Raw genomic sequence first — 21,650 nt, forward strand, 5'->3', positions numbered from 1 at the left:
ATGCCCTCACCACCTCAGCTCCTGTACTTGGGCCAGGCCTGCAGGGAAGCCCTCGTGGTGCCCATTCAGCACTCGCTGCTCACTGCTGAGCTTGTGGCTGCTCAGAGACATCTTTGTAGGAAAACACATGCATACCACATAACTGCCTCCTTACTTCACTACTCTGGAATCCCTTCCATAACCACAAGTGCTAGGATTTTTTTTTTCCCAGAAGTTCAACCCAAAAGAGAAGATTTGAAACACTAAAGCACACACACATTTTTCTTTTTTAACAAGGAGCTCTCTAGACTGGCTTGTTTTACATTAAGTCGAGAGCCCACAAGCTGGTAATGCACATGGCATGTTTTAAACTCAAATCAAAGTCTGAATGCTGACCCTCTTGCCAGAGACAATAGTTCACCCAGATATCCATAGCTGCTTCCCAAGGAATCCACAGAACCTTCTGGACTTGTCCTACTCAGGACTCATCCCATATCCCTGGGGGCCTGGGTCTCTGGGAGTGGTTATTGCTCCCTTTCCAAAGGGAAAATCAAGGTTCATTGAGGCCACGACCTGCCCTGCTTCAGCCAGGGGGTAGGTAGGTGAGAGGAAGCTAGAGAGGGAGCACCAGGCAGGGACTGTGAGCTTGTACCTAAACGACATTTCACATTTGCAGCATCTGTGAATGACTTGCAAATTCCATAGTCTGGGGCTGTCGCCAATGAGGAAAAATGACCAATTTGAAAGTTTAAGAGGAGATTGCATCAGGGAACAATACGGGGGCAGCAAGCAAGCAAGGTGACAAGAAAGCACGTCACAATTTGTGGGGTGTGCAGCACCAGGAGACCCCCCCCTTCCTCAAGGCACATCTGCAAGGGCCAGACCTTAACCCAGTTACACTCCCCTCCATGCTAGAAGCAGTCACTTCCTATCAGTGCTGGGATTCCCATCTGAGAAGTCAACTCTGTCTGGTGGGGGGCCACGGTGGGGAAATAAAGCCAGCATGCCAGCATCCCAACCAGAATGTACACTGATTACTTCCACAGCCTCGCCCACCCCGTGAGCCCCTTCCTGCTGCTGCTAACAGCTTCCTGCATCCTGTTCTCAAAACCCCCAGCTTGCTTTATTTGGCTATTTAAAAAAAAGTCCATCCATAAGGAGATCCACTTTCCCTTCTGCCAGCTTGACACCTTCCTCAGCTCCTCAAACCAAACACATCCGTGATGCCCCCAATCCTTCTTCGTTTCACTGTGTGAGGCTCCCCTCTCCCAAGTTACAGACCTCAAGCCTCGAGGGCCGTCTTTCCTCTCTGTTCCTCACTCTCGGAGCCCTTGCTGCACCTTTGTCCCCATCATGTTCCCATTCCCACTTCTGTTTTCTAGTTGGGTGCAAGACAGTTGTGAAAGTAAAAGAAGCCATTAGGACCTTCGTCTCCTGGAGCCCCTGAGTGTGTCCTAGGTCCGGATGAGCCCCTAATGCAGAGCATCTCATGCCCCACGGCACACTCATCCACCCTGATCACGTGTATTCCGGGATCTCAAGGTCCCCAAAGTCCAGGCTCTCAGTGAAGAACCTTTGTAATCTGACCAGCTATTTCATTTCTTCCTTTCCCTTCTCCCAGTCAGTGAGCTTCTCTCACCACATTTAATGCCAGCGCCCGCGTGGGACAGCTCCCTGCAGTTCTCTGTCCTTCTCTCTAGGGATCAGAATCTCATTCACCCTCAGGGGCAATTTCATTCATTCATTCAAAAAGTAATGATAGGGCCTCCCTGGTGATGCAGGGGTTAAAGACAGCGCTATCAAGCTATTGCCAGCCACTGCAGCACAAGTTCGACCTCCGGCCTGCCAGGGAGCTACCCACATGGCGCAGCAGACCTCTCCTGCCTCGCCCGCTGCTCGGCTCAGCAGTATATTTCATTAGATCTGCCTGTTCTGCTCCCCACTCTCTCTGGTGAATCCTCTCACCCCCTGCATCTCTGGCTTACACCCCAGTTCTTGTATGCATAAATAAGTAAATCTTAAAAAAAAAAACCCAAAAAGTATTCATAGAGTGTGACTGTGCCCTTGGCACCATGCCAGGCCCTTGACACACAGGTCAAGCAGACAGGCTAGTCCCTTAGTCACTCAAGACAGAGAAGGAAGAGGCAGCCCCCTCTCCTCCACAGCCCCCTCCCCAATTATCACAGGATAAGATAATTTGCTTTTTGCACCACTCATTTAGTCCTTGGTTTCCACTGACTATCTTGCACTACGATTTACCTTTCCACGGGCTTTTGCTGCCTCATTGGACAAGGAGTTCCTAAAGGGCAAAACTGTATCTTACTTTTGTATTACCCATGGCTCCTAGTGCCAGACACATAGTGGGTCCTCAAAGATTTTTAGAATAAACCAATAATACTTTTAAAAAACCCAATAACAGGAATTGGGCTTAGCTAGAAACACTAGACTCCTAAGCCAAAAATTTAATAAAGCCTCCCTTTATTCTTTGTTTAACGCAAAGTAAACAGCTATGCAGTGTCTGCCTCATTTCCCAGCATAAGTGCGGCTTGTGTGACTTATGGACAGACAAGGAGAGCATCTGCGTTTTATCCACGTGTTCTCTTGTCACTTGAACTATTCAGCACTCTCCCTTTCCCCCTTGAAATTGCTAATAAATAGTTGTTGAACTGGATTAAAAGCTGATCTGACCCCCGCCACACAGTTAGATGGTTTAACTGAGTGGGTACTATCTGTGAACAGCACGGGGCATGTTGCCATACATACAAAGGTCTGGCTGCACATGTAATGATCTCCTCTGATGATCAAATAAGGAATTCATTGCCACTAACATTCTCCAGCCACTCTAGCCAGATGAAAGAGCAGAGCACTGTGTGACAGAGACTGGCTGGGGTGGAGGTGGGGGCGCAATGGAGGCCTGAGGTCATGCTGAAAGCACCAAAGGAAAAAGCCAGCAGACTGTCTGGGCCCTCTTCCTATAAGTCAAGAGCTCTGCACTGCTGCTAGAAAACCGAATGCTCTGTGTTTCATTTTCCAATTGGAAAGTGCTGGGGTAGGAAACAGAGGCTGTTTCTTTGAGAACAGGCAGGCCCTGCTGTCCACAGGAAGCTGGCAGGACACCTGCTGCAGCAGCCAGTCCCTCTGACCCAGCAGGGGTGCTGAGATCACAAAGCACGCAAATCCTGGACCAGACCATACACCACACCCCAGAGGGGGCACCCACTACTCCTCATAGCACTCATCCCCATGGTAACAGAGTCTGTGAAACCGTCTTTCCCCACTACTAGACAGTAAGCTCCAGGAGGGCAGGACTGCCCATCCATTCATCAATCCATCCTCCCATCCCTGCCAGTGCCTAGCAGAGACTGTGCTCAATGAAAATGTATGAAATGGATTAACAATACAGCATCCAGCTGCCTTACCAACAGCCTCCCAGGGATGGGATCATGCTGAAGCCAACAAAGGGGAAAAAAACCACCAAAGAGGTGAGGGATTCTAGGCATTGGCCTGTCCAGTCGGGCTGAGGTGACCTAAATGAATCACCTGGCCCCACTGCAGGGCTGGACTGGACGCCACCTGCCCTGCTCTAGTTACATCAGCAGATGACTCTATAGGAAGAATCCCCCCAATCATGGCAGAGAAGATTTCTAAGGCTCAGCTCAAAGCCCCACTTCTTCCATGTAGTCCCCACCCCTATCTCTCCCCATTAATCTCTCCCTTTCCAAAAGGCCACACAAGTTACCATCCAAACCACACTGCTCAAAATCTGAGTACACTCTGTCCACTCACTCACTCCATCTAAAACAAGTTAGAGCACTACTGATTCATTTCTTTCATCTAGCAAGTATGTGACTTCCTTGTTTATCTCATCTCACAAACAATTATGATGGTATTTTTACTTTTTAAAGGATTACCTGAACTTGCTGGCCAACACTCAAACTCCCAGGTTTGCCAGATCTGCCCGATTTCAAATATTTTGTTCTGTTTGCCGCACAAATACCCTTTTGCTTTTCAGATGCTGTGACCTAATTTTTGCTGGGAAAAGAAAAGTGAACCTTAACAGGACTTCTCTTGCACCCCACATGGAGGATGCCCTCATGGAAATTCTCAATAAAGAGAATCAGGAGTTTTCATGGAATCATGGAATGTTAGCACTGGTGGGATCTTACCCATCCTGGTCCCCAAGCTCCTTGTGAGCTGGGAGAGACAAACCAGGAAAGCTACATTTTCTGGCCCAGCTTAACAGCTCAGCGAGACAGGGTCAGAAGCAGTGGGGGCCCACCCCCATGCTTCACTCCAAAGAGTGGGGCCAAGCTGCCCACTTGCTACCTATCTCTTTTCTTAACCATACAGGGGTCCCTCCAGCATCCTGTGACCATCCGGGAAGTGGGTCTACACTTAGACTTGGAGGACCACTGCCTTCTACACTGCACAGAAATGAAAGCACACCCTTTTCTTCCTAAGCCACCCAGTGGAATCCAGGGCATCTAACCGAGGGATGGTCTGAACGCTTGGTCCGGAAGTACCCAAACCTTTTTAGAGTTAATCTCTCTCTTTTGGGTTTCAGGCCTCCCTCCCCAAAGCCCCCAAATGCTGGTGAGATAAAGCTGCTGCTGAAAGGAAAACCTGGGAGCTTTTGGCAGCTGACTGTGACTAATAAAAACCTGGACTCCTGGAATTTAGAAAATTCACAACAACCTCAGTCTCTGTGGCTGAGAAGAAAGGGCTTTTTCAGGTCTCGTCACTCTTGCAGAAGGTGTGAGAGCACAGAGAGGCAGGCTACCATAGTCTCCCGGTTTGTCTCTGTTTTGGTCTGTCTGGCAGACCTACTGGGCTGCCTGTTGTCACAAAGGGGAAACTGAGATTTGGGCCCCTTGAGGGATAGGCAACACCTAAATCTCAGAGTCTGGAGATTTCCATTTGGTTCTGGTAGCCTAAAGGTCCTTGCAAAAGACCCTTTAAAAAAATGGGTAAAGAAGGCAGTGGAGAGGTGAAGAAAAGGGAAAGCCCTCTGTGTCCCTGATCTAACAACACAAGGCCCCAGCCCAGCCTGTCCATGAGCACATGACTTAGCAATGCACCCAGCTGCCAGCTTAGAGAGGCTTGCTCAGAGGGGCATCTGGTTTTGTAATCTCCCCTTATCTAATGCTTTTTCCAGTGCATCCACTGCCACAGACAGGAAACACAGCCTCTGGATTTAAGGCCTCTAAATCCTGAGAGGTTTGTTTGGGGCTGTTTCCGAGGGCTAAAAAAGACCAGCTCATTTAGACCCAACAGTATTTCACATTATATTATTTATACCTGCTGACCTCTCTTTAAGAAACTTTTGAGGACTAAGACTCATGTCCTTCATATCCAGCCAAACTGCTGCTTCATAGTGGGGTGTCCAGAGACCCAGGAAGGGCCGGTCACTCTAACACAGCTCAAGTCCCAGACTCCGCTGGGACAGTCACGCGGGTCATGCCTTCAACACAGGAGTCTGAAACACTACACAGCACAATGTGACACTGCAGCCTCTCGGAAAAGGGGGAGCTGAGACTTTGCTTGGTGAGTTTTCTGGATGAGCTGAGCCAAGGCTGGTGAATCTGCAGCAAGGCTAACCTATTTAGTAACACACATTATAGTCTGAAAAGCACTTTTACAGAAATCATCTGATCTTTTTCCCTCCAGAATATTTAAAACTACCTTGTAAATGATGAGTGTGTGCCGTGTCATCCTGATGGCAAAACCACTGCCACTCTGGATTACAGACTGTTGTGGCTGGAAGGGGCTGGATTCTCTCACCATAATGAAGACAGTGGACTTGCCCAGTGCTCTGGCTGCTGGCCAACAGGTAGCTCAGGATCCGGACTGTGAACTCTCCCTTGGTGGGGTCATTCATATGAAGAAGATGCACTTTTTCCTTTTTATGAAGTGTCAAGGATCCCCCAAGGATGTTCCAAGCAGATGGAGGAGCCCACAGAAACAGTTAGCTCATCAAGTGAAATTCCATCAGCCAGCCCCCAGGGCTCAATGACTCATGCCTCTGGCATCCCAGAGTGGGATGAACTTGGTCTAGACTGAGGCAGAGTTTCTTCCACTCTCTGCCTAGGGAATTCCAGTGTGTTCCAGAGAAGACATACGCCTGTGAGGGTCATCTCTATTGGTTTGTGATCTGTCCCAATCCCCAAGAGTCAACAAAAATGAATGTTACGGAGTCGGGCACACCCCTGCAGAGTAAGGGTGGGAAGAGATAAGGAAGCTGCCCTCATCACATTCCTTAGTCCAGTCATTTATACCGGGGGTCACAAGACATGGAGAAAGCATTAGCTGATGCTTTACTTTGACCACACTTCACTCATGACCACTTTTGAATTTACGTACTACCCCAAAGTGGGGGAGTCAAGGAAGGCAGACAGAGAGCCAGCACCCACACTGGCTATCTGGTGGCACACACACTAGCCAGCCTCCTGTGTGTGTGTATGTGTGTGTGCGTGTGCATGTGCGTGTGTGTGAGACACACACACACACACACACACACACGTGCGTGCTGCCAATTCATGCAATGGTGGATGCTACCTATAATCCCATAGTGGGTACCCCCTTCATGGGCTGGGCACATTTCCATGAATGTATCAATAGATAACAAGGAAACTTAAAACGTGCCAAGCAGCTAGTCCTACTCTTTCCCTGCACATCTGGCTGCAATATCCCTGGTCCAAAGACATCCAACTCCTGCTTGAACCACTTCAGTGACAAGGAGGGTAACCCCTCCACCTCGGGACAGCCCTCAGTGGGCAGAGTTTACACTGAGCTGGAATCGGTAGCCCATTGCCTTCTCATCCACCTCAGCTCTGAGGGTCAGACTTAATCATAAGCCTTCTGTTCCATGGCAATGCTTCAAATATTTGCAGAGAACCAACATGGCTTGTCTCATATTTCTCAAACAATACATTCACTCCCTCAAATAATATGGTTCCCAGACCTGTTTCCATCCTGCTGGATCTTATATTCATCCCCAACATGTTATTGTCTAACCTATTATTCTTATCTGAGGTCTTTCTGAATCTTCATTCCATAAAGTTATAACTAAATATCCTTTCTTCTTTTGTCTCCTATAAATGTTATCAGTAAAGATTTTAATCTTCATGTAAATTTCTTTTTTATTTTATTTTATTTTTTTGTGGGACCCTCACCGGTGGCCGGGGATCGAACTGGCGTTGTAGAGGCTGTGGGCAGCCTCGCAACCCAGCGCTTGACCGCTGCGCCACCAGGGGAGGCCCTCCATGAAAATTTCTGATACATGATGGCAAGGTGGGAGCAAAACTCTGGGATACATGAGTTGAAACCACCTCTGTGTTCACAGTACTCATCAGCAGCCCTGTGGGTATCATTAGTCAGTACCCTGTGACTCCTCTCACTGCATAGCCACCAAGCCTACATCTCTGCCTTGTGTCCACAAATATTTAATAGGGGACATTTCTTAAGCCAAGAGGAATTATTCCATGACTTCAGACTACTGACATGGGGTATTTTGGAAAAACTTCTCAGCATCCCACAAATATCCCCAGTAGGTGGTCTGGGTGGCTCCCTACCCACTCTGCCAGTAACTTGGCACTTTAACCATTAAGTCCTGAAATGGAAGAATCCCCGGCAACTCACAAAAGTTCTCTTTAGGCATCCTAGGATCAGGGCCCATTCATGACCTTCTTTCAGAGGATACGAAAGGAAAGAGATTACAGGGATCCGCTCATCAAATGACAGTTTCACGGTATCTGTGGCTGAACAAGAAAACACCCAGTCTGGGTTTCAGTAACCAGTCTGATTTGTATGACAGTAAGACAGAAGCCTTCTAGGAAAATGCCACGCATGGAAGGGTATAGAAAGCATCCCACCCTCCAAACCAGATGATCCCCTGGGTTAGCGTAGATTCATTTCAGGTCTGAGCTCCTAACCTTGGAGTGATCTTGTAGCTTTGCCCATCGCATACATCTTGTCTTCTCCAGTTCTATGGGTTAGAGGACAAGAGTCACATTCTCTTTCCCTAACGGGGTCCCAGAGGGTCCCAAACCATGACGTGTTCACAGCAGGCACCCAAAAAATGTCCATTATCAAGACAGATGATAAGCTTTCTTATGATGGAATCTTAGCCCTTTCAGAATAAGCAGTAACTCTCAAACATATATACTTTTGTCATTTTTCTGCCTCATTCATCCAATTAAGTTTTTGCTTTGATATAATCCACCTCATTTCCCTTTCTGAAGCTAAGCATTAGCATTGGCCCTTAGATGGACTTAGAATTGCCACTCATAGAATCCTTTTTCCGTTTTTTTTTTTTCCCTAGTGAGAGATGAATCCTCTTATTTTTCTAACCCCAAAGCCACTGATATTTGGCCCACTTTCTTTAATTCAAGGCATCCATGACTTTCTATTGCCAAGAAGCCGTGATTGTTGTTTGACAATCCAAGTGCATTATCCTGAGGCTCTCTGGTGAACAGAGGTCCCTTAAAGATGCTACAAATAAGCTCATTGTCCAATGGGCCAAGGCAATGGTATGAAGGAATGATTTGCTTCTATGTGCTTCTCAGTGCTGTTTAGTTTGATATTTTATCCTGGAAAATTCTTCACCTATGGGTCTAATAATCTGCATTCCTGGGAAGAATTTGGAGTTGGATATATAGTTCCCATTAGTTACCTAGAATTATTTCTATTGAATACAATGATGAATAAGGGGTCTTATACTCTAGGAGCATCCAATCTCACTGGAAAGATTTATATATAAAAATGCATGTTAATTATTCCATATAAGGTCATACAAGTAGAGATGGAAAATAGGAAAGTGGGTTGGACCAATCCACTCTCCAAATCATAAGCTTCATAAACTTCATGGCAAAGGAAAGTTGCTATCTGTAACTAGACACTAAATAAAGCAATTAACTCTGCAATAACCTCCTCCAGGTATCCCAAGTAAAATAGCAGCCGTTCAAGAGGGTCAACTAGAAGGGGTCTCATCCTGCCAGCTGGAAATCCCTTTCCATGCTCTAATGCAGGTTTGGACGCGTTCCCAGGGCACTCAGCGTACTCTAGGAACATATGAGAAGAAAGCAGGACAGTGTGAGTCATAAGGGGGAAATGTAAAGACCACAATCTGGGCAGAACTTCCTCTGGGGCCCAAATATGGCAATTTCAAGCATCCCCTTTCTTCAGCATTAGTCCTGGGGTCAGCTGGAGGCTAAGTCACAAGGAAGGCTCATTGGCCTAGGTGCAGGGCAGGTCCCACAGCTTCAAAAACCATGACATCAACGTGGTTTTTTTGAGGAAGGAGCCATGGCTACCTCCTCCTCCTGTCTTACGTTCCATAAACCTTGCACAAAAGAGTAGTGGAATAAATTTTTATTAATTTCTGTTTGGGTGGAGAATTTGTTGAAAAGGTAAATTTGAAATTTAACTATCCAGAAGAGTCACATCCCTTATCCATTTCCAAATGCTGACTTGGGCCAACTTTGCAATATCAGAATCACCTGAGAGAGTATTAATATGTAGCCGGTCCCACAGTGGGAGACTGTGATTTGGTAGGTCTGGGGCAAGACTCTAGAATCTGCAATTTTACAGTTATTCTGATCCCCTGCTAGATTTAGAAACAACTGTCATGCTATAGGCAGCTTCTGAGAAGGTCCCAATGGTCTGATAGGATCTTCTGTATAATCCCCTCCTATACTGTACAGGGTTGGTCTTTGTGGTGAACTGAATTCAGTGGAAATGATGGAAAATTACTTCCGAGATTAGCTCACGAAAGACTGTGGTTTTCTTTTGTGCTCATACTCTCTCATTCCCTTTTGAATCACTGACTCTCGGGGAAAACAACTACTGGGTCTTGAGGATTTTTGGGCAGCATATGGAGAGATCATGTAGATGGAAACAGAGGGTTCCACCCAGAAATAAACCCACACTTATGTGGACAGTAATCTATAAAAAAGAACCATGAACAAGCAATGGAGAAAGGAAAGTCTCTTCAACAAATGGTGCTGGGAAAACTGGACCACTAGCTCACAAAAGATACAAAATTTAACTCAAAATGGATAAAGACTTAGAACTAGGACATGAAAGCAAAAAAACACATAGAAGAAAACAGTAAACCAATCTACAACGTTGGCTTCAATGGTGTCTTTGGGGACTCGACTCCACAGCAAGGAAAACCAAGCAAGAATGGGACTGTATCAACCTAAAAAGGTTTTGCACAATGAAAGAAACTATCATTAAAATGAAAAGATACCCTACTGAGGAGGAGAAAATATTTGCACATCATACATCTTACAAGGGGCTAATGTCCAAGATCTACAAAGAACTTAAACAACTCAACAAGAAAACAAGCAGTCCAATTAAAAAACAGTCATGAAAATGTTGGCGAGGATGTGGAGAAAAAGGAACTCTCCTGCTCTGCTGGTGGGAGTGCAAAATGGTCCAATCACTATAGAAAGCTGTGTGGAGATTTCTTAACCTACTAAAGATGGAGCTTCCATATGATCCAGCAATTCCACTCCTAGGTATTTACCCAAAGGACACAGAAACATTAATTCAAAAGGGCACCTGCACCCCTATGTTTATAGCAGCACTATTTACAACAGCTAAGCTATGGAAACAACCCAAATGCCCAAAAAATAGATGACTGGATCAAGAAGATGTGGTACATATATACCATGGAATATTACTCGGCAATCAAAAAAGATAAACTCATGCAATTTGCAGCAACATGGATGGAGCTGGAAGGGATCATGCTCAGCGAAATAAGCCAGAAAGAAAAAGAAAAATACTGGATGGTCTCACTCATAGCAGGAATTTAGAAAACCTAAATAAGGGACCAGGAAAAAGACTAATTGCAATAAAGTAAAAATCAAAATCAACAAACAACTATAGACCAGAGACATATTACAGTGGGGGGCGGGGGGAGGAGAAGAGGGATTAGGGTCAGAAAAAGGGGGTGGGAATTGTATGGGGAATATAACCAAAATGAAAATGCATACATTGTGCAAAAATGAAAAATGACGTAAGAATTTTATAAAATAATTTATAAAAAAAAATAGTCATGAGAGCTAAAGAGACACTTCTCCAAAAAAGACATACAGATGATCTACAGGCACGTGAAAAAATGTTCATCATCTTTTATCACCAGAAAATGCAACTCAAAGCCAGACTGAGAGACCATCTCACACTTGAGACCATTATCAAGTGAATGGACCACATCAAAAAAGACCAGAAACAACAAACATTGGTGAGGGTGTGATTTAAAAGCAGCCCTGGTATACTGTTGATGGGAAGGTAGACTGGTCCAGATCCTATGGAAAACAGTTTGGAGATTTCTCAAAATATTAAAAGTAGGGCCTCCCTGGTGGAGCAGGGGAATGCAGCACTATGAAGCTATCCGCAGTCACTGCAGCATGAGTTCGATCCCCTGCCGGCCAGGGAGCTGACCCACATGGCTGACTCCTGACTCACCCACTGCTCCCCTCAGCAGTGTACTCCAGTCGATCTGCCTGTTCTGTTCCCCACTCTGTCTCTGGTGAATCCTCTCACCCCCCACATCTCTGGCCTGTACCCCAGCTCTCGTATGCATAAATAAATAAATCTTTAAAAAAATATTAAAAGTAGGTCTACCATCTGATCCAGCAGTTCCAGAATGCAAGAACACTATTTCAAAAGGATACCTGCATTCCTGTGTTCACTGCAGCCCTATTTACAATAGCCAGGTTATGGAAACAACTTAAATGTTGTTGGTTGGATTGGTGGATTAAGAAGATGTGGTGTATACACACAACGGAATTCCACTCAGCTATAAAAAAAAGATAAACTCTTGCCATTTGCGACAACATGGATGGAACTGGATGGCATTAAGCTAAGTGAGGTAAGTCAGGAGGACAAAGACAATACAGATGATGTCACTCACATGTGGAATATAGAGAAACAAAACAAAGGGTCAGATAAAACCAAACCAAAACGGAACTAGGACTCTGACTATAAAACTGAGGCCATCAGAGGGAGTGGGGTAGGAGGCCAAGGACTAGGGTGGAGGACTATGAGTGCTTTGGTGGTGGGTGTGGGGTGATAACTTACATCTGAAGAGGTGCAAACCTGTACCTCTGAATCATGTAGCGCTGTAAACCAAACTTACTTCAGTTAAAAAAAGAAAAAGAAAAAAAAAAGATATAGATATAGCAGATACCCAGAAAGAAACTAAATTCTGCCAACAGCCACGACTCAACGCAGTAGCGGGTTCCCCAGCCCAGCTGACATCAGTGATGGCGTGAGACCCAACAGAGTCAGCTGGCTAAGCTGTTCAGAAACTGTGTCAGATAACAACTGTTTGTTCTCTGAAGCCGCAAAATCTGGGTGTAATCTGTTACACAGCAACTGATGAGTAATACATTTTCCAAGCCCAGGAAACAAACTCCTGCCCAGCGTGCAGAAAGCCTTTCGTGCCACCTTTCCTGCTTCATTCCACACTTCCAGATTCACACTGTCCTGCTGAGCAGTACCTGCCTGCTCATCCCATTCACCTCTGTGCCTTTACCCAAGCTGTTCTCTGTGTCTGCCATGTCCGTCCCCCATGGATGGTGCCCACTCCTCCCCTCAGCAGCTCCTGCTCCAAATCAAGGTCCCCCTCCTGAGTAATCATACGCACTTCTTGGTATGAGTGGGTGCAAAGAAGTTAGGGGGTGAAGGAAAATAGTCACACGAAGGAGTCATCAAGGGCACATGCTTGCCTCTATGTGGTTCATCAGTGAATTGTCAAATTTGAACCCAGGAATCCTTTTGTCGCTGCACACCACACCCACATCTTCTGTGTGCTTGCAGTCGGTGACACCCCAGCCATTGGAGGAGCAGGCTGCGAGGGTGGCCTCTTTGCCAGTGCAGTGGACATTGTCCAGCCAGATGGGTCCTGCAGGGAGCAGAGAAAAGAGCAATCAAGCACCATGTTAAGGTAAATGTGAGTCTTTAGGGGCATCAATGTCTTACATGGGAAGAGAATTTTCCTCTAATGTGGGCAGTGGGATATGGCGATTGGTGGAGTCTTTCACACATGGAGATAGTGCATCTAGCTCTAGGCCTTCTGGATTCCCCTTGGGGATGTGGTGGATGGAACGTGATTAGGATAGAAATCAGGTTTAAGCCTGGAAGTCACATGATTTAGGGAGAAGAAAAAGGACTTTCAACACTTAGCAGGGTTTGAATGCTGGTCCAGCCACTTAGCTGTAGGACCTGAATTTCAGTGATACAGGATCCAGAGGTATTCAACAATGGTGATGATGATGATTTTAATGCCCCCAAGGAACTGCATTCACTTCTTATGCCTTAACCTGATTGGCACAAAGGACCCAATTCAACAAGCAAGTGCCAGAGGGTTAACCATAATAGGGTGTCACTCCTGCCTACTGGAATAGGTACTACCCAAAGACAGAAAATAACAAGTATTGGAAAGCTGTGGAAAAAGTGCAACTTTGTGCACTATTGGTGGGAATGTAAAATGGTGCAGCCTCTATGGAAAGCAATTTGACCATTCCTCAAGAAATTCAAAATAGAATTACCATATCATCCAAAAATTCCACTTCTGGGTATATGCCCCAAAGAATCAAAAGCAAGGTCTCCAAGAAATATTTGCATTACAGGATTATTCACTATAGCCAAAAGGTAGAAACATAATCAATAAATTATGATAAATATATATATATATATACACACACATGGGTACACACCGCACTGGAATATTATTCAGTCTTAAAAAGGAACTTCAGACACATTCTTCAATACATTGTGCTAAGTACAATAAGCCAGCAAGAAAAAGATAGATACTATTTGATGCATTATATGAGATATCCAGAGAAGTCGACTTCATGGACACAGAAGGCAGATGGTGGCAGCTGGGCTGGATGGAAGGGGAAGTGGGGAGTCGTAGTTGAATGGATGTAGTCTCAGTTTTGCAAAAAGAGAAAATCCTACAAATGGGTTGCACGACAACATGAACAGAATCGCTGAATTGTGCAATTTGCTATATGTCTTTTACAATTTAGAATTTTGTAAGGTGTTAGAGGGTTCTTGAATAATGGTTTTTATAAGTGCCATGACAGAATGAAAGGGGAAAAAAAAATCAAGTGTTTCATTTTTCTCCTGGCTCCCTTTGGGTCTCTGTAGCACAGGAGAGTCAGATGACCTGGAGTCAAATTCCCACTGCTTCCTTCTTGGGACTGGTCAACTGCTTACAAGACCTATTTCCCATTTCTGAGGTGAAAACAATGATACCCCACACAGGTCACCAAAGAAAGTCAGTGAATAATGAATGTTCAACCTTCCTTCCCTCTGCTTTTTTCCAGTAAGTCAGAAAAACATTGAATTCCACTGCTTCCAGAAATGCTGCAGGAGAAAGCAGATAAAGACACTCCCATTGTAGAGAAGAGAAAACTAGGGAGCATTGGGGCCCCTTGAGGTCAGGGAGGATGCGGGGGTCAGCCTCCTGCCTATGAGGTACCCCTGAAACATGTCTACTTGAGGAATAGCTGGTCCGGTCTCAGATGAGGGGCCTCAGAAAGACTATGGGGAACAAAGAGCTTACAGAAAACATCTGGGCTGAGGTTTTCCAACTGGTTTCTCAATTTGGCCTAGTTTCCAAGTCGTCAAGCTCGGCTGAAACATATGCTCCCTAATCGCTTGCCGTTTCAACAACAAACCGATGTTTGTCTTGTTAAGTACTAGCAACGGAAAAGACCCTCCACATTTGAAGCGGGCCTCTTCCTGGAAACACAGTGCATCAAGGCTGCTGAAGGGCAGATCCTGCAGGCCTGCTCTACTTTTTGATAGAGGAACACTTGAAACCAGCACCTTGCAGTGCCAATGGCCCTAAGCCACCCCAAGGGCTCTCCCCTGTGTGGCATCAATAATCTTTTCTGTATTTCTGACAGTTACTTTTTCTTATGAGACCGAAATGCAAATTTCCACTTGGCCCAGGCTAGAACCACCGTGTATGGTATACTTATTTGGCCTGATTTCAAGGCAATGTTTTTGGCTGCACGATGCCTATCAACTATGGTCCTGGTTGCAAGGCCCGGCTTTGGGGGTCTGCCTGCCGGGATGCAAGCTGGTTCTGGGCTCGGGACTGCTAGGAGAGTGGCACTGGCACACCTGGGCTCAAACCCAGGGCACAAAGAGCCACCCAATCAGAAATTATCAAACTCCACTTTACTCTGTCACTCATTTACTCCAAGAAATGTCTCTCCTGATGAAAGGGAAAGAAGGCATATCAGGGCCTTTAGAAGATAAAGATCACAGCTGAAATTCCGTTTGAATGCCAAAGTGCTCCCCTGGGCTGTGGTGGCAATGAAAAGTGTTCAAGTGAGAATCCTCAGGGCCCACTGGCTTTGTTCCTCTAACCTGAAGACATAAGGGTGATCAGTAGTGGAGTCAGAACTGATCTCAGATCCTGAAGAGAGGTAAAGGAGACCACCTTCTGAGGCCCACCTAGAGGGTAGAAATAGGGTGGCTGTCCCTTTAGAGCCCTCTAATAGGGTCCATGACTTCCCTGAGCTCAGAGATGTTTCAGGAAAGGGACCTGCTGACAGGCGAGGCTGGAAAACCCAGGAGGACTGAGGGTGCTCACCCAGGCTTCATTACAGTCTGAACTTGAGAGGAGCAGATGACAGTGAGGAGGGCCTCCTCCCAGCTCAGCTGCCACCATCCCCCTTCGGCAAGACTTGCTGGTTCAACCCCATGGGAGCAGACCCAGGGCATATTCCCTGGTCACTATGCACCTATTTTTAATAACCTCCCACATCAAAAAGAATAACTCAGTGCCCACCATGTACCATGTACCCAGTGCTAAAAATTCTAGATTGACGCTGATGAAATAAAAATTCACTTATATTTAAAAGTGATGTAAACCAGTTTATATGGACAGCATAATCATTCAAGCTCTGGAGACAGGACTTTAATGATTTTTAGCATCTGTGTCTCCCTTCCTCTCTTTGGTATTCCTTTGCCAGGTCTTGATGGTTTCAAGAGCCACGCATACCTTAGCCTTTACTCACTGTATGTCTCCTCTCTGATGAATTTCCGCTACCTACCTTCAGTCATCTCCCAAGGTCAGGGCTTAGATCTTGTCATCACCAATAATTGCAACACCTCTCCAATCTCCATGCCAGCCCTCTACCCTTCATCCACCTCCCCGCCCCCACCAGCATATTCCTCGTATTGCAATCTCAACAGAGATCCATAATTAATCCATTCTAGCAGCTTCCACAGCCCGTCACCATCTCCTTACCCAGTTTGGACCCTGTGGACTATAATTCTAATTTATCCCTTTCACATTCCCTCTTCTCCCTTGAACTTTCTCGCTTTATCAACCCGGATGGCAGTCTGCACCACGGCAGTCTGCACCAGGTGAACCCACCTCTCCAGCTGCCTCATGCCTGCTTCTGGGCAGATGAATATGGGATGGGGAAAAACACACCAACTGTGTCATGACAGGTAAATTTTAAGTTTGGGAAGAAATAAAGTTGTCACTGAAAAAAAAAAAAACAACCTCATACACATTGGAAAGCACTAAATATAATTAGGTTTAGAGAACCTGGAATAGAAAATATCTATCTGACGTTATCCCTGGATAGTTCCAGTAGCAGAATAAACAGAGATGTGGAAGTATGGAGAAGAGTCTGGAATTTTTGTGAAGAAGACAGGAAATGGTTTTAAAGGCCCCACATGTTAACTCATCTTTGCTGTTTTTGCTCTTGTCACTGCTAAGGGACCCAGAGCCAGTTTCAGACAGAGAACATTCTACTCGAAGCGTGGTCTCTTAATTCCATTACTCAAACATGAAATATTCAGTTGCACAGAAGTGAGACGTGTACTATGTCATTTCCTTTCTACTATAATTTTCTAGAATAACAGAAAGCAAGGGTTGGAGGAACTGTAACAATGATCTCTTCCACTGACTCCCAAACTTGGCTACATTTGTAATCACTTGGGAAGATTCCAAAGTTTTAGAGTCTCAGACTCCAGTCCAGACCTTTCCAGCTGGACCAGTGAGGGTTAGTATTCTCAAGAGATGGTTATATACTTGGCGGGGCATGACTCTCTTAGCCCAGGATGGGTTTGGTCACCTCTGCAGCCAGAGTCAGGCTAAGCAGCAGCCCTGCCAGGTGCAAGAGGTACTTGCTTTACTAACTTGGAGTTGGGGGGACTCTTAGCTCCTGGATCTGTTTTTAAATATTTCCCCTCACACTTAGGGCATAGCTCTGAGAGTTTCAGTAGTTCTTAGAGACTTCAACTTCCATGCAGGAAAACTGAGGCTGAAGAGGATAAGTGTCTTCCTCTAAAGCAACAGTTAGGTCAGCACCAGGCCTGAAGTCAAGGTTCTGGGCTCCAACACCCACCCTCCATCAAAGCACTTAATAAAATTATTTTTTTTAAAAAAAATTGGAACTTGACAAGAGAGGAAAGACTAGGCCAAAGGTGAAAACCTCAAAGCAACTCTGCATAGCCAAGGTGGAAACAGCAAGTCAGCGTTGTATGAACTCCGCACAGGCAACAGGGCGGGAGAGCTTGCCTACAGGCAGCCTTGGTGACATAGAGCAAAAGGTACACCTTGCCGGGAGTGACTCGGGGAAGCAGAGCTGAGCACAGATTGCCTGCAGCCCCCACCAGGGACCACCAATGGGGGCTGGGAAGTCCAGGGCCACACAGGAGGGCTGGGCACTGTGCTCCTCCCTAGCACCCCTCTGCTCCAGCTCCCTGCACAGACACAGGAGGTTTCGCAGAGGGCGTATTATCAAAATTCACTCTTGACAGTAACCATAGCTTGCTTCACCAGGTCGCCATCAGGTAAGACTGTTCCCGGGCGCCCTGAGGGCCATCAGCACGCAGTCCAAGCACAGGGTTTTACCTTCCCCCTTGCCATAGGAGGAGCTGGCGGTCCAGGACTTGGCCTCCACGTAGCCCAGCTCACGGCAGACGACGTGGGCGGCGTGGATGGTGAAGTCGTCGTCACACACGGTGCCCCACTGCCCGTTGTAGTACACCTCCACCCGCCCCTCGCTGTGCTTCCTCTTCTGCCCCGCCAGGCGCACCTGAATCTTGACGATGTCTGAGGGCACCTGGGGCCGCTGGTACTCGGGCACGGGCTGCTGGAAGTACTCAGGGTAGTGGGGCCAGATCTCGTACTGTGCCAGGCTCAGGCAGGGGAGGAGGGAGAGCACAGCTAAGCAACTGCAAAGGCGGAAGCCCCCACGCCTTTCCATCCCTGCCCTCTGCTGGAGGCTCTGACCGAGGGGCGGGCGCTGGGCAGCTAGGTGGGACTGGCGGGGGTTCCTGGAAGAGAGGAGAGAGGCAGGTTAGAGAGTCCACAAAGCCTCCTGTGGTCCCACAACCCTTTGTTTAATATGGAAAGTTCTTCACCTTCTAGACTCCAACCTCATCTTCTCCCACCTGGCCCTTCAGCCAAAGAGATCCGTGAATTCCCAGATCTCTGAAATGTTTTTTTGGGGTAGGACTCCTGGCAGGCAACAGAGTCTACTTGAACTTCATTTGAGAAGAGTTTTGAAGAAGACAAATTTACAGAGGTGTGGGCAGAGCACAGGCGAAGGAACGAAGGAGAGTGTAGACCCCAAGGCTGGCAGAGAAGAGAGCCCGCCCCTCACAGCCTGCAGGACCCAGAAGAGCATGGATACCAGAACAGAGGGACGAGCCACTGCTGGGAGCTCTGGTCTTCAGCACCCCAGCAGGGAAGGTGGGGAGTGAGGGGTGGAGTAAATACCTGACTTCACCAACCTCTGGGCTTCTAACCTTTTTTTGATGCTATTTGTTGGGCAAACCCAACCTGAAGCCAAGACTGTGGGTGGAGTCCATCCAGGTTGGCTTCCTGGGGCCCAGCGGGTGGTGGAGAGGGAGGACAGGAGGTCGAAATGGAGAGCAGAGGGTGTCTAGCACACCCGCTCCTTCTCTGCATATCTAGATATGCAGCTCCTGTGAAATCCTACCCGCTTCATGCAGCCTTCGACAGAAGCACCTCGAGATCCTTCACCTCAAAAAGCTCTCGGGTGTCACTGGAAATCCAGCCATTCCTATCTTCAGACACACAGACAAAGCCAGGAAGTTGGGGGGTGGTCTCCTGTGCTAGCCCCCTCAGACCACAAGGAACAAACTAGTAAGGAGCCTTTGAAGGGAAGCATCATGGCCTCCTCTGCCCTAGCCACGCTGAGTCAGCCCAGGTGAGAGCCCAGGTGAGAGCCTACGTGAAAGAAATGGTGAGCCAGTAGGATGAGTTGCTCCTGTCCTATTTGAATAGGGGGACTAATTCGTGTACCGGGAAGCCCTGTCCAAGCCCAGTACACTGACCACCAGACAGCTTGATAGACAAACTGTTAGATCCTGACTAATGATTATCCCACAGTCTCCTGGAGGGAGAAGGTAGAGTGTCCACACAGTTGGAATGTAACCCATCTGCGCATGCCCAGGTGTAGCCCAATCCAGACCAAGCTATGATACTGCTCCCCTCCCCGTCTCATGTCACACTCATCTTCCTGGATTCTCCAAGAGCACTGGAATGGCCAGCGTTCAACTTCTTAATCTTTCCTAGAAAAGAGCGCCTGGATTTTTTTGCTTATTTAGTGGAGTCTCCTCCTACCCCTTACTCTGGGGGATTATAAAATATTAGACCCAGATGCTTTTCTCTTTCTTTTAAAAATAACTTTTATGAGTTTTTTATTGTTGTTTCATATTGCAGAAGTTATACAAGCTGGTGATAAAAATCTGGAAACAAATAAAAGGAAAGAAAAGAATTTGCTATCCACTGTTAGAGGTAACCATCAACAGTACTGTGGTGCACACCTTCCAGTCTTTTTTCCTGAACATAGTTTCTTTTAAAAATTGGAAATGTTTTCTATATGCTGCTTTGTAAATTACTTTTCACATGTAACGGTATGACGTAAACATTCTACCTCACTGACTATTTTTTTACAAGATTTTATTACCCTATATTCAATCCTATGGTTGCACTATAAGATTGAGTCATCTTATTGCTATAAACATTGTTGAAAATATCCTTGTAGCTGAAACTTTTCAGCTTTGGGATTAATTCCCAAAAGTATAATTGCTTGGTCTAAGAGTATGTAAAAAGCCAACACTTTTGCAAAACTACTACTGCTCCCCAGAAAGTGTCAATTTACAGGCCAGCCAGCCATATGTAGGATTCCCCACAACCTCAAAAATTCTAACTATGGCCTTCTTTTCAAACCTTTCTCCATCTGATAAGCAAAAGAGGTGTTTTGTTTTAACCGGTGTTTCTCCTATTACTAGTGAGGCTGAACTCCCCACGCCCATGCTCATTGGCCACCAGTATTTTTGTTGGAGATATTCTCTTCCTGTTTTTTAAAAGTGTTTATCTTTCTCTGATTGCTTTGTACAATTCGATTTTTCACTGACATTCTTCTAACCCTCAGGAGCAGAAAAACTGCCAGACAGAAAAGCCTATTCCAAAGCAGAGCTTGGGGATGGACAACAAATACACTGAGGTTATGCCCCTGCCATCTGTAGGGTCAGGAACGGGCCACTGAGCAGGTTTTCTGATCCAGTAGACCGGGTAAAGGAGGAGTCAGAGTACTCAGTGGTTTTGCAGGTTTTTATTGGGGTTTACCAGGCACACGGCAGGCAGGGGTGCTGAGGGGCCGGTAGGCTGGCAGGCCTCCCAGCCCCCAGCAAGTCTTATCTCTCTCTCTCCTTCTGCTGCTTCTTTCTCGGCTTCTCTTTCGGCTTCTGCTAGCGTCCCTATGACACCACCCTTAAAAGCCCATTCTCAGCCCAGGTGAATCCCATCTACCTATGCCCACACCCTACTCCAGGTGCCCGCATCATCTATCCTGATGGCAGGAGGGCAGAAAAGCCTGACATTTTTCCTTACCCTACACCATCCCTCTTCACAGGGGTGCCTTCAGTCTGCCACCCTCTTCAGAACAGAGGCCTTGCCTGCTCCTCTCAAGCGCCCTTTAAGGTCCTGCACTTCAACTGTGGGTCAGGCCCCAGCTGGAGCTGCCATTCCCCGCCCACACAGGCCCCAGGGCCAGCACCTGTGAGCCCAAGAGGACTTGGGGCATGCATGCTTCTCGGGTGACCAGAGACCATGCATGGCCTCGGTGACTGGCCATTTCCAGCCTGGCCACAGCCCTGCAAGAGCCACTCAGCAGGCCCAGCTGCCTTCTGCTGCCCTCTCCATGAACCAGCTGTGGTCAGGATGGGGCCTACCAGGCCTTGCCAGGTTCTGTGGCAGATGTCCCCTTTCTGCTCACATTGTTCTGGTGGAGGAGGTGCCTTTGGTGAAAGGGTAGGGGGAGACTAAATTAAGCCCTGGGCCTAACACAGTTCCTGGCACATGTTGGGTGTTTAATAACAATGGGTTGGATAATGACAGGGTAGTGATAGCTCCCAGTAGACCCATCCTCATTCCTGGGGGAGGTGGGGGAGGCGCGGAGGGGGCTCAGTAAACCACAGGCCCTGTGAATAAGAGTCACAATTTTGCTTATCAACAACAGCACAAAAGCACTGGGACAGAGAACTGGGCAGAAGTTTGAACATGTGTGGTTAAGTTGGCACATGGGTGGGCTTTATTACAACTAGAAAATAGTATTTTGAATGTAAAATAGACACTGGATTCTGACCTGTGA

At 46.8% G+C, this 21,650-nt stretch overlaps 1 protein-coding gene across 3 annotated transcripts in view; it reads right to left on the minus strand.

Annotated features, from left to right (window-relative positions):
• LOXL2 (lysyl oxidase like 2) overlaps positions 1–21,650 on the minus strand; it is a 77,537-nt gene that overhangs the window by 40,744 nt on the left and 15,143 nt on the right. For all 3 annotated transcript variants that reach the window (XM_037497484.2, XM_037497483.2, XM_037497481.2), the window contains exons 2-3: positions 17,879–18,303; positions 12,714–12,889 (exon numbers count right to left, since the gene is read on the minus strand). In XM_037497484.2, the coding sequence (XP_037353381.1) occupies positions 12,714–12,889; positions 17,879–18,233 (531 nt within the window). In that variant the 5' untranslated portion in view covers positions 18,234–18,303. The remainder of the gene's footprint in view (positions 1–12,713; positions 12,890–17,878; positions 18,304–21,650) is intronic.

This window comes from Talpa occidentalis, unplaced genomic scaffold (genome assembly GCF_014898055.3).
Source record: "Talpa occidentalis isolate TD23 unplaced genomic scaffold, MPIMG_talOcc4v2.1 talOcc4.8, whole genome shotgun sequence".
In the NCBI taxonomy this organism is placed as follows: domain Eukaryota; kingdom Metazoa; phylum Chordata; class Mammalia; order Eulipotyphla; family Talpidae; genus Talpa; species Talpa occidentalis.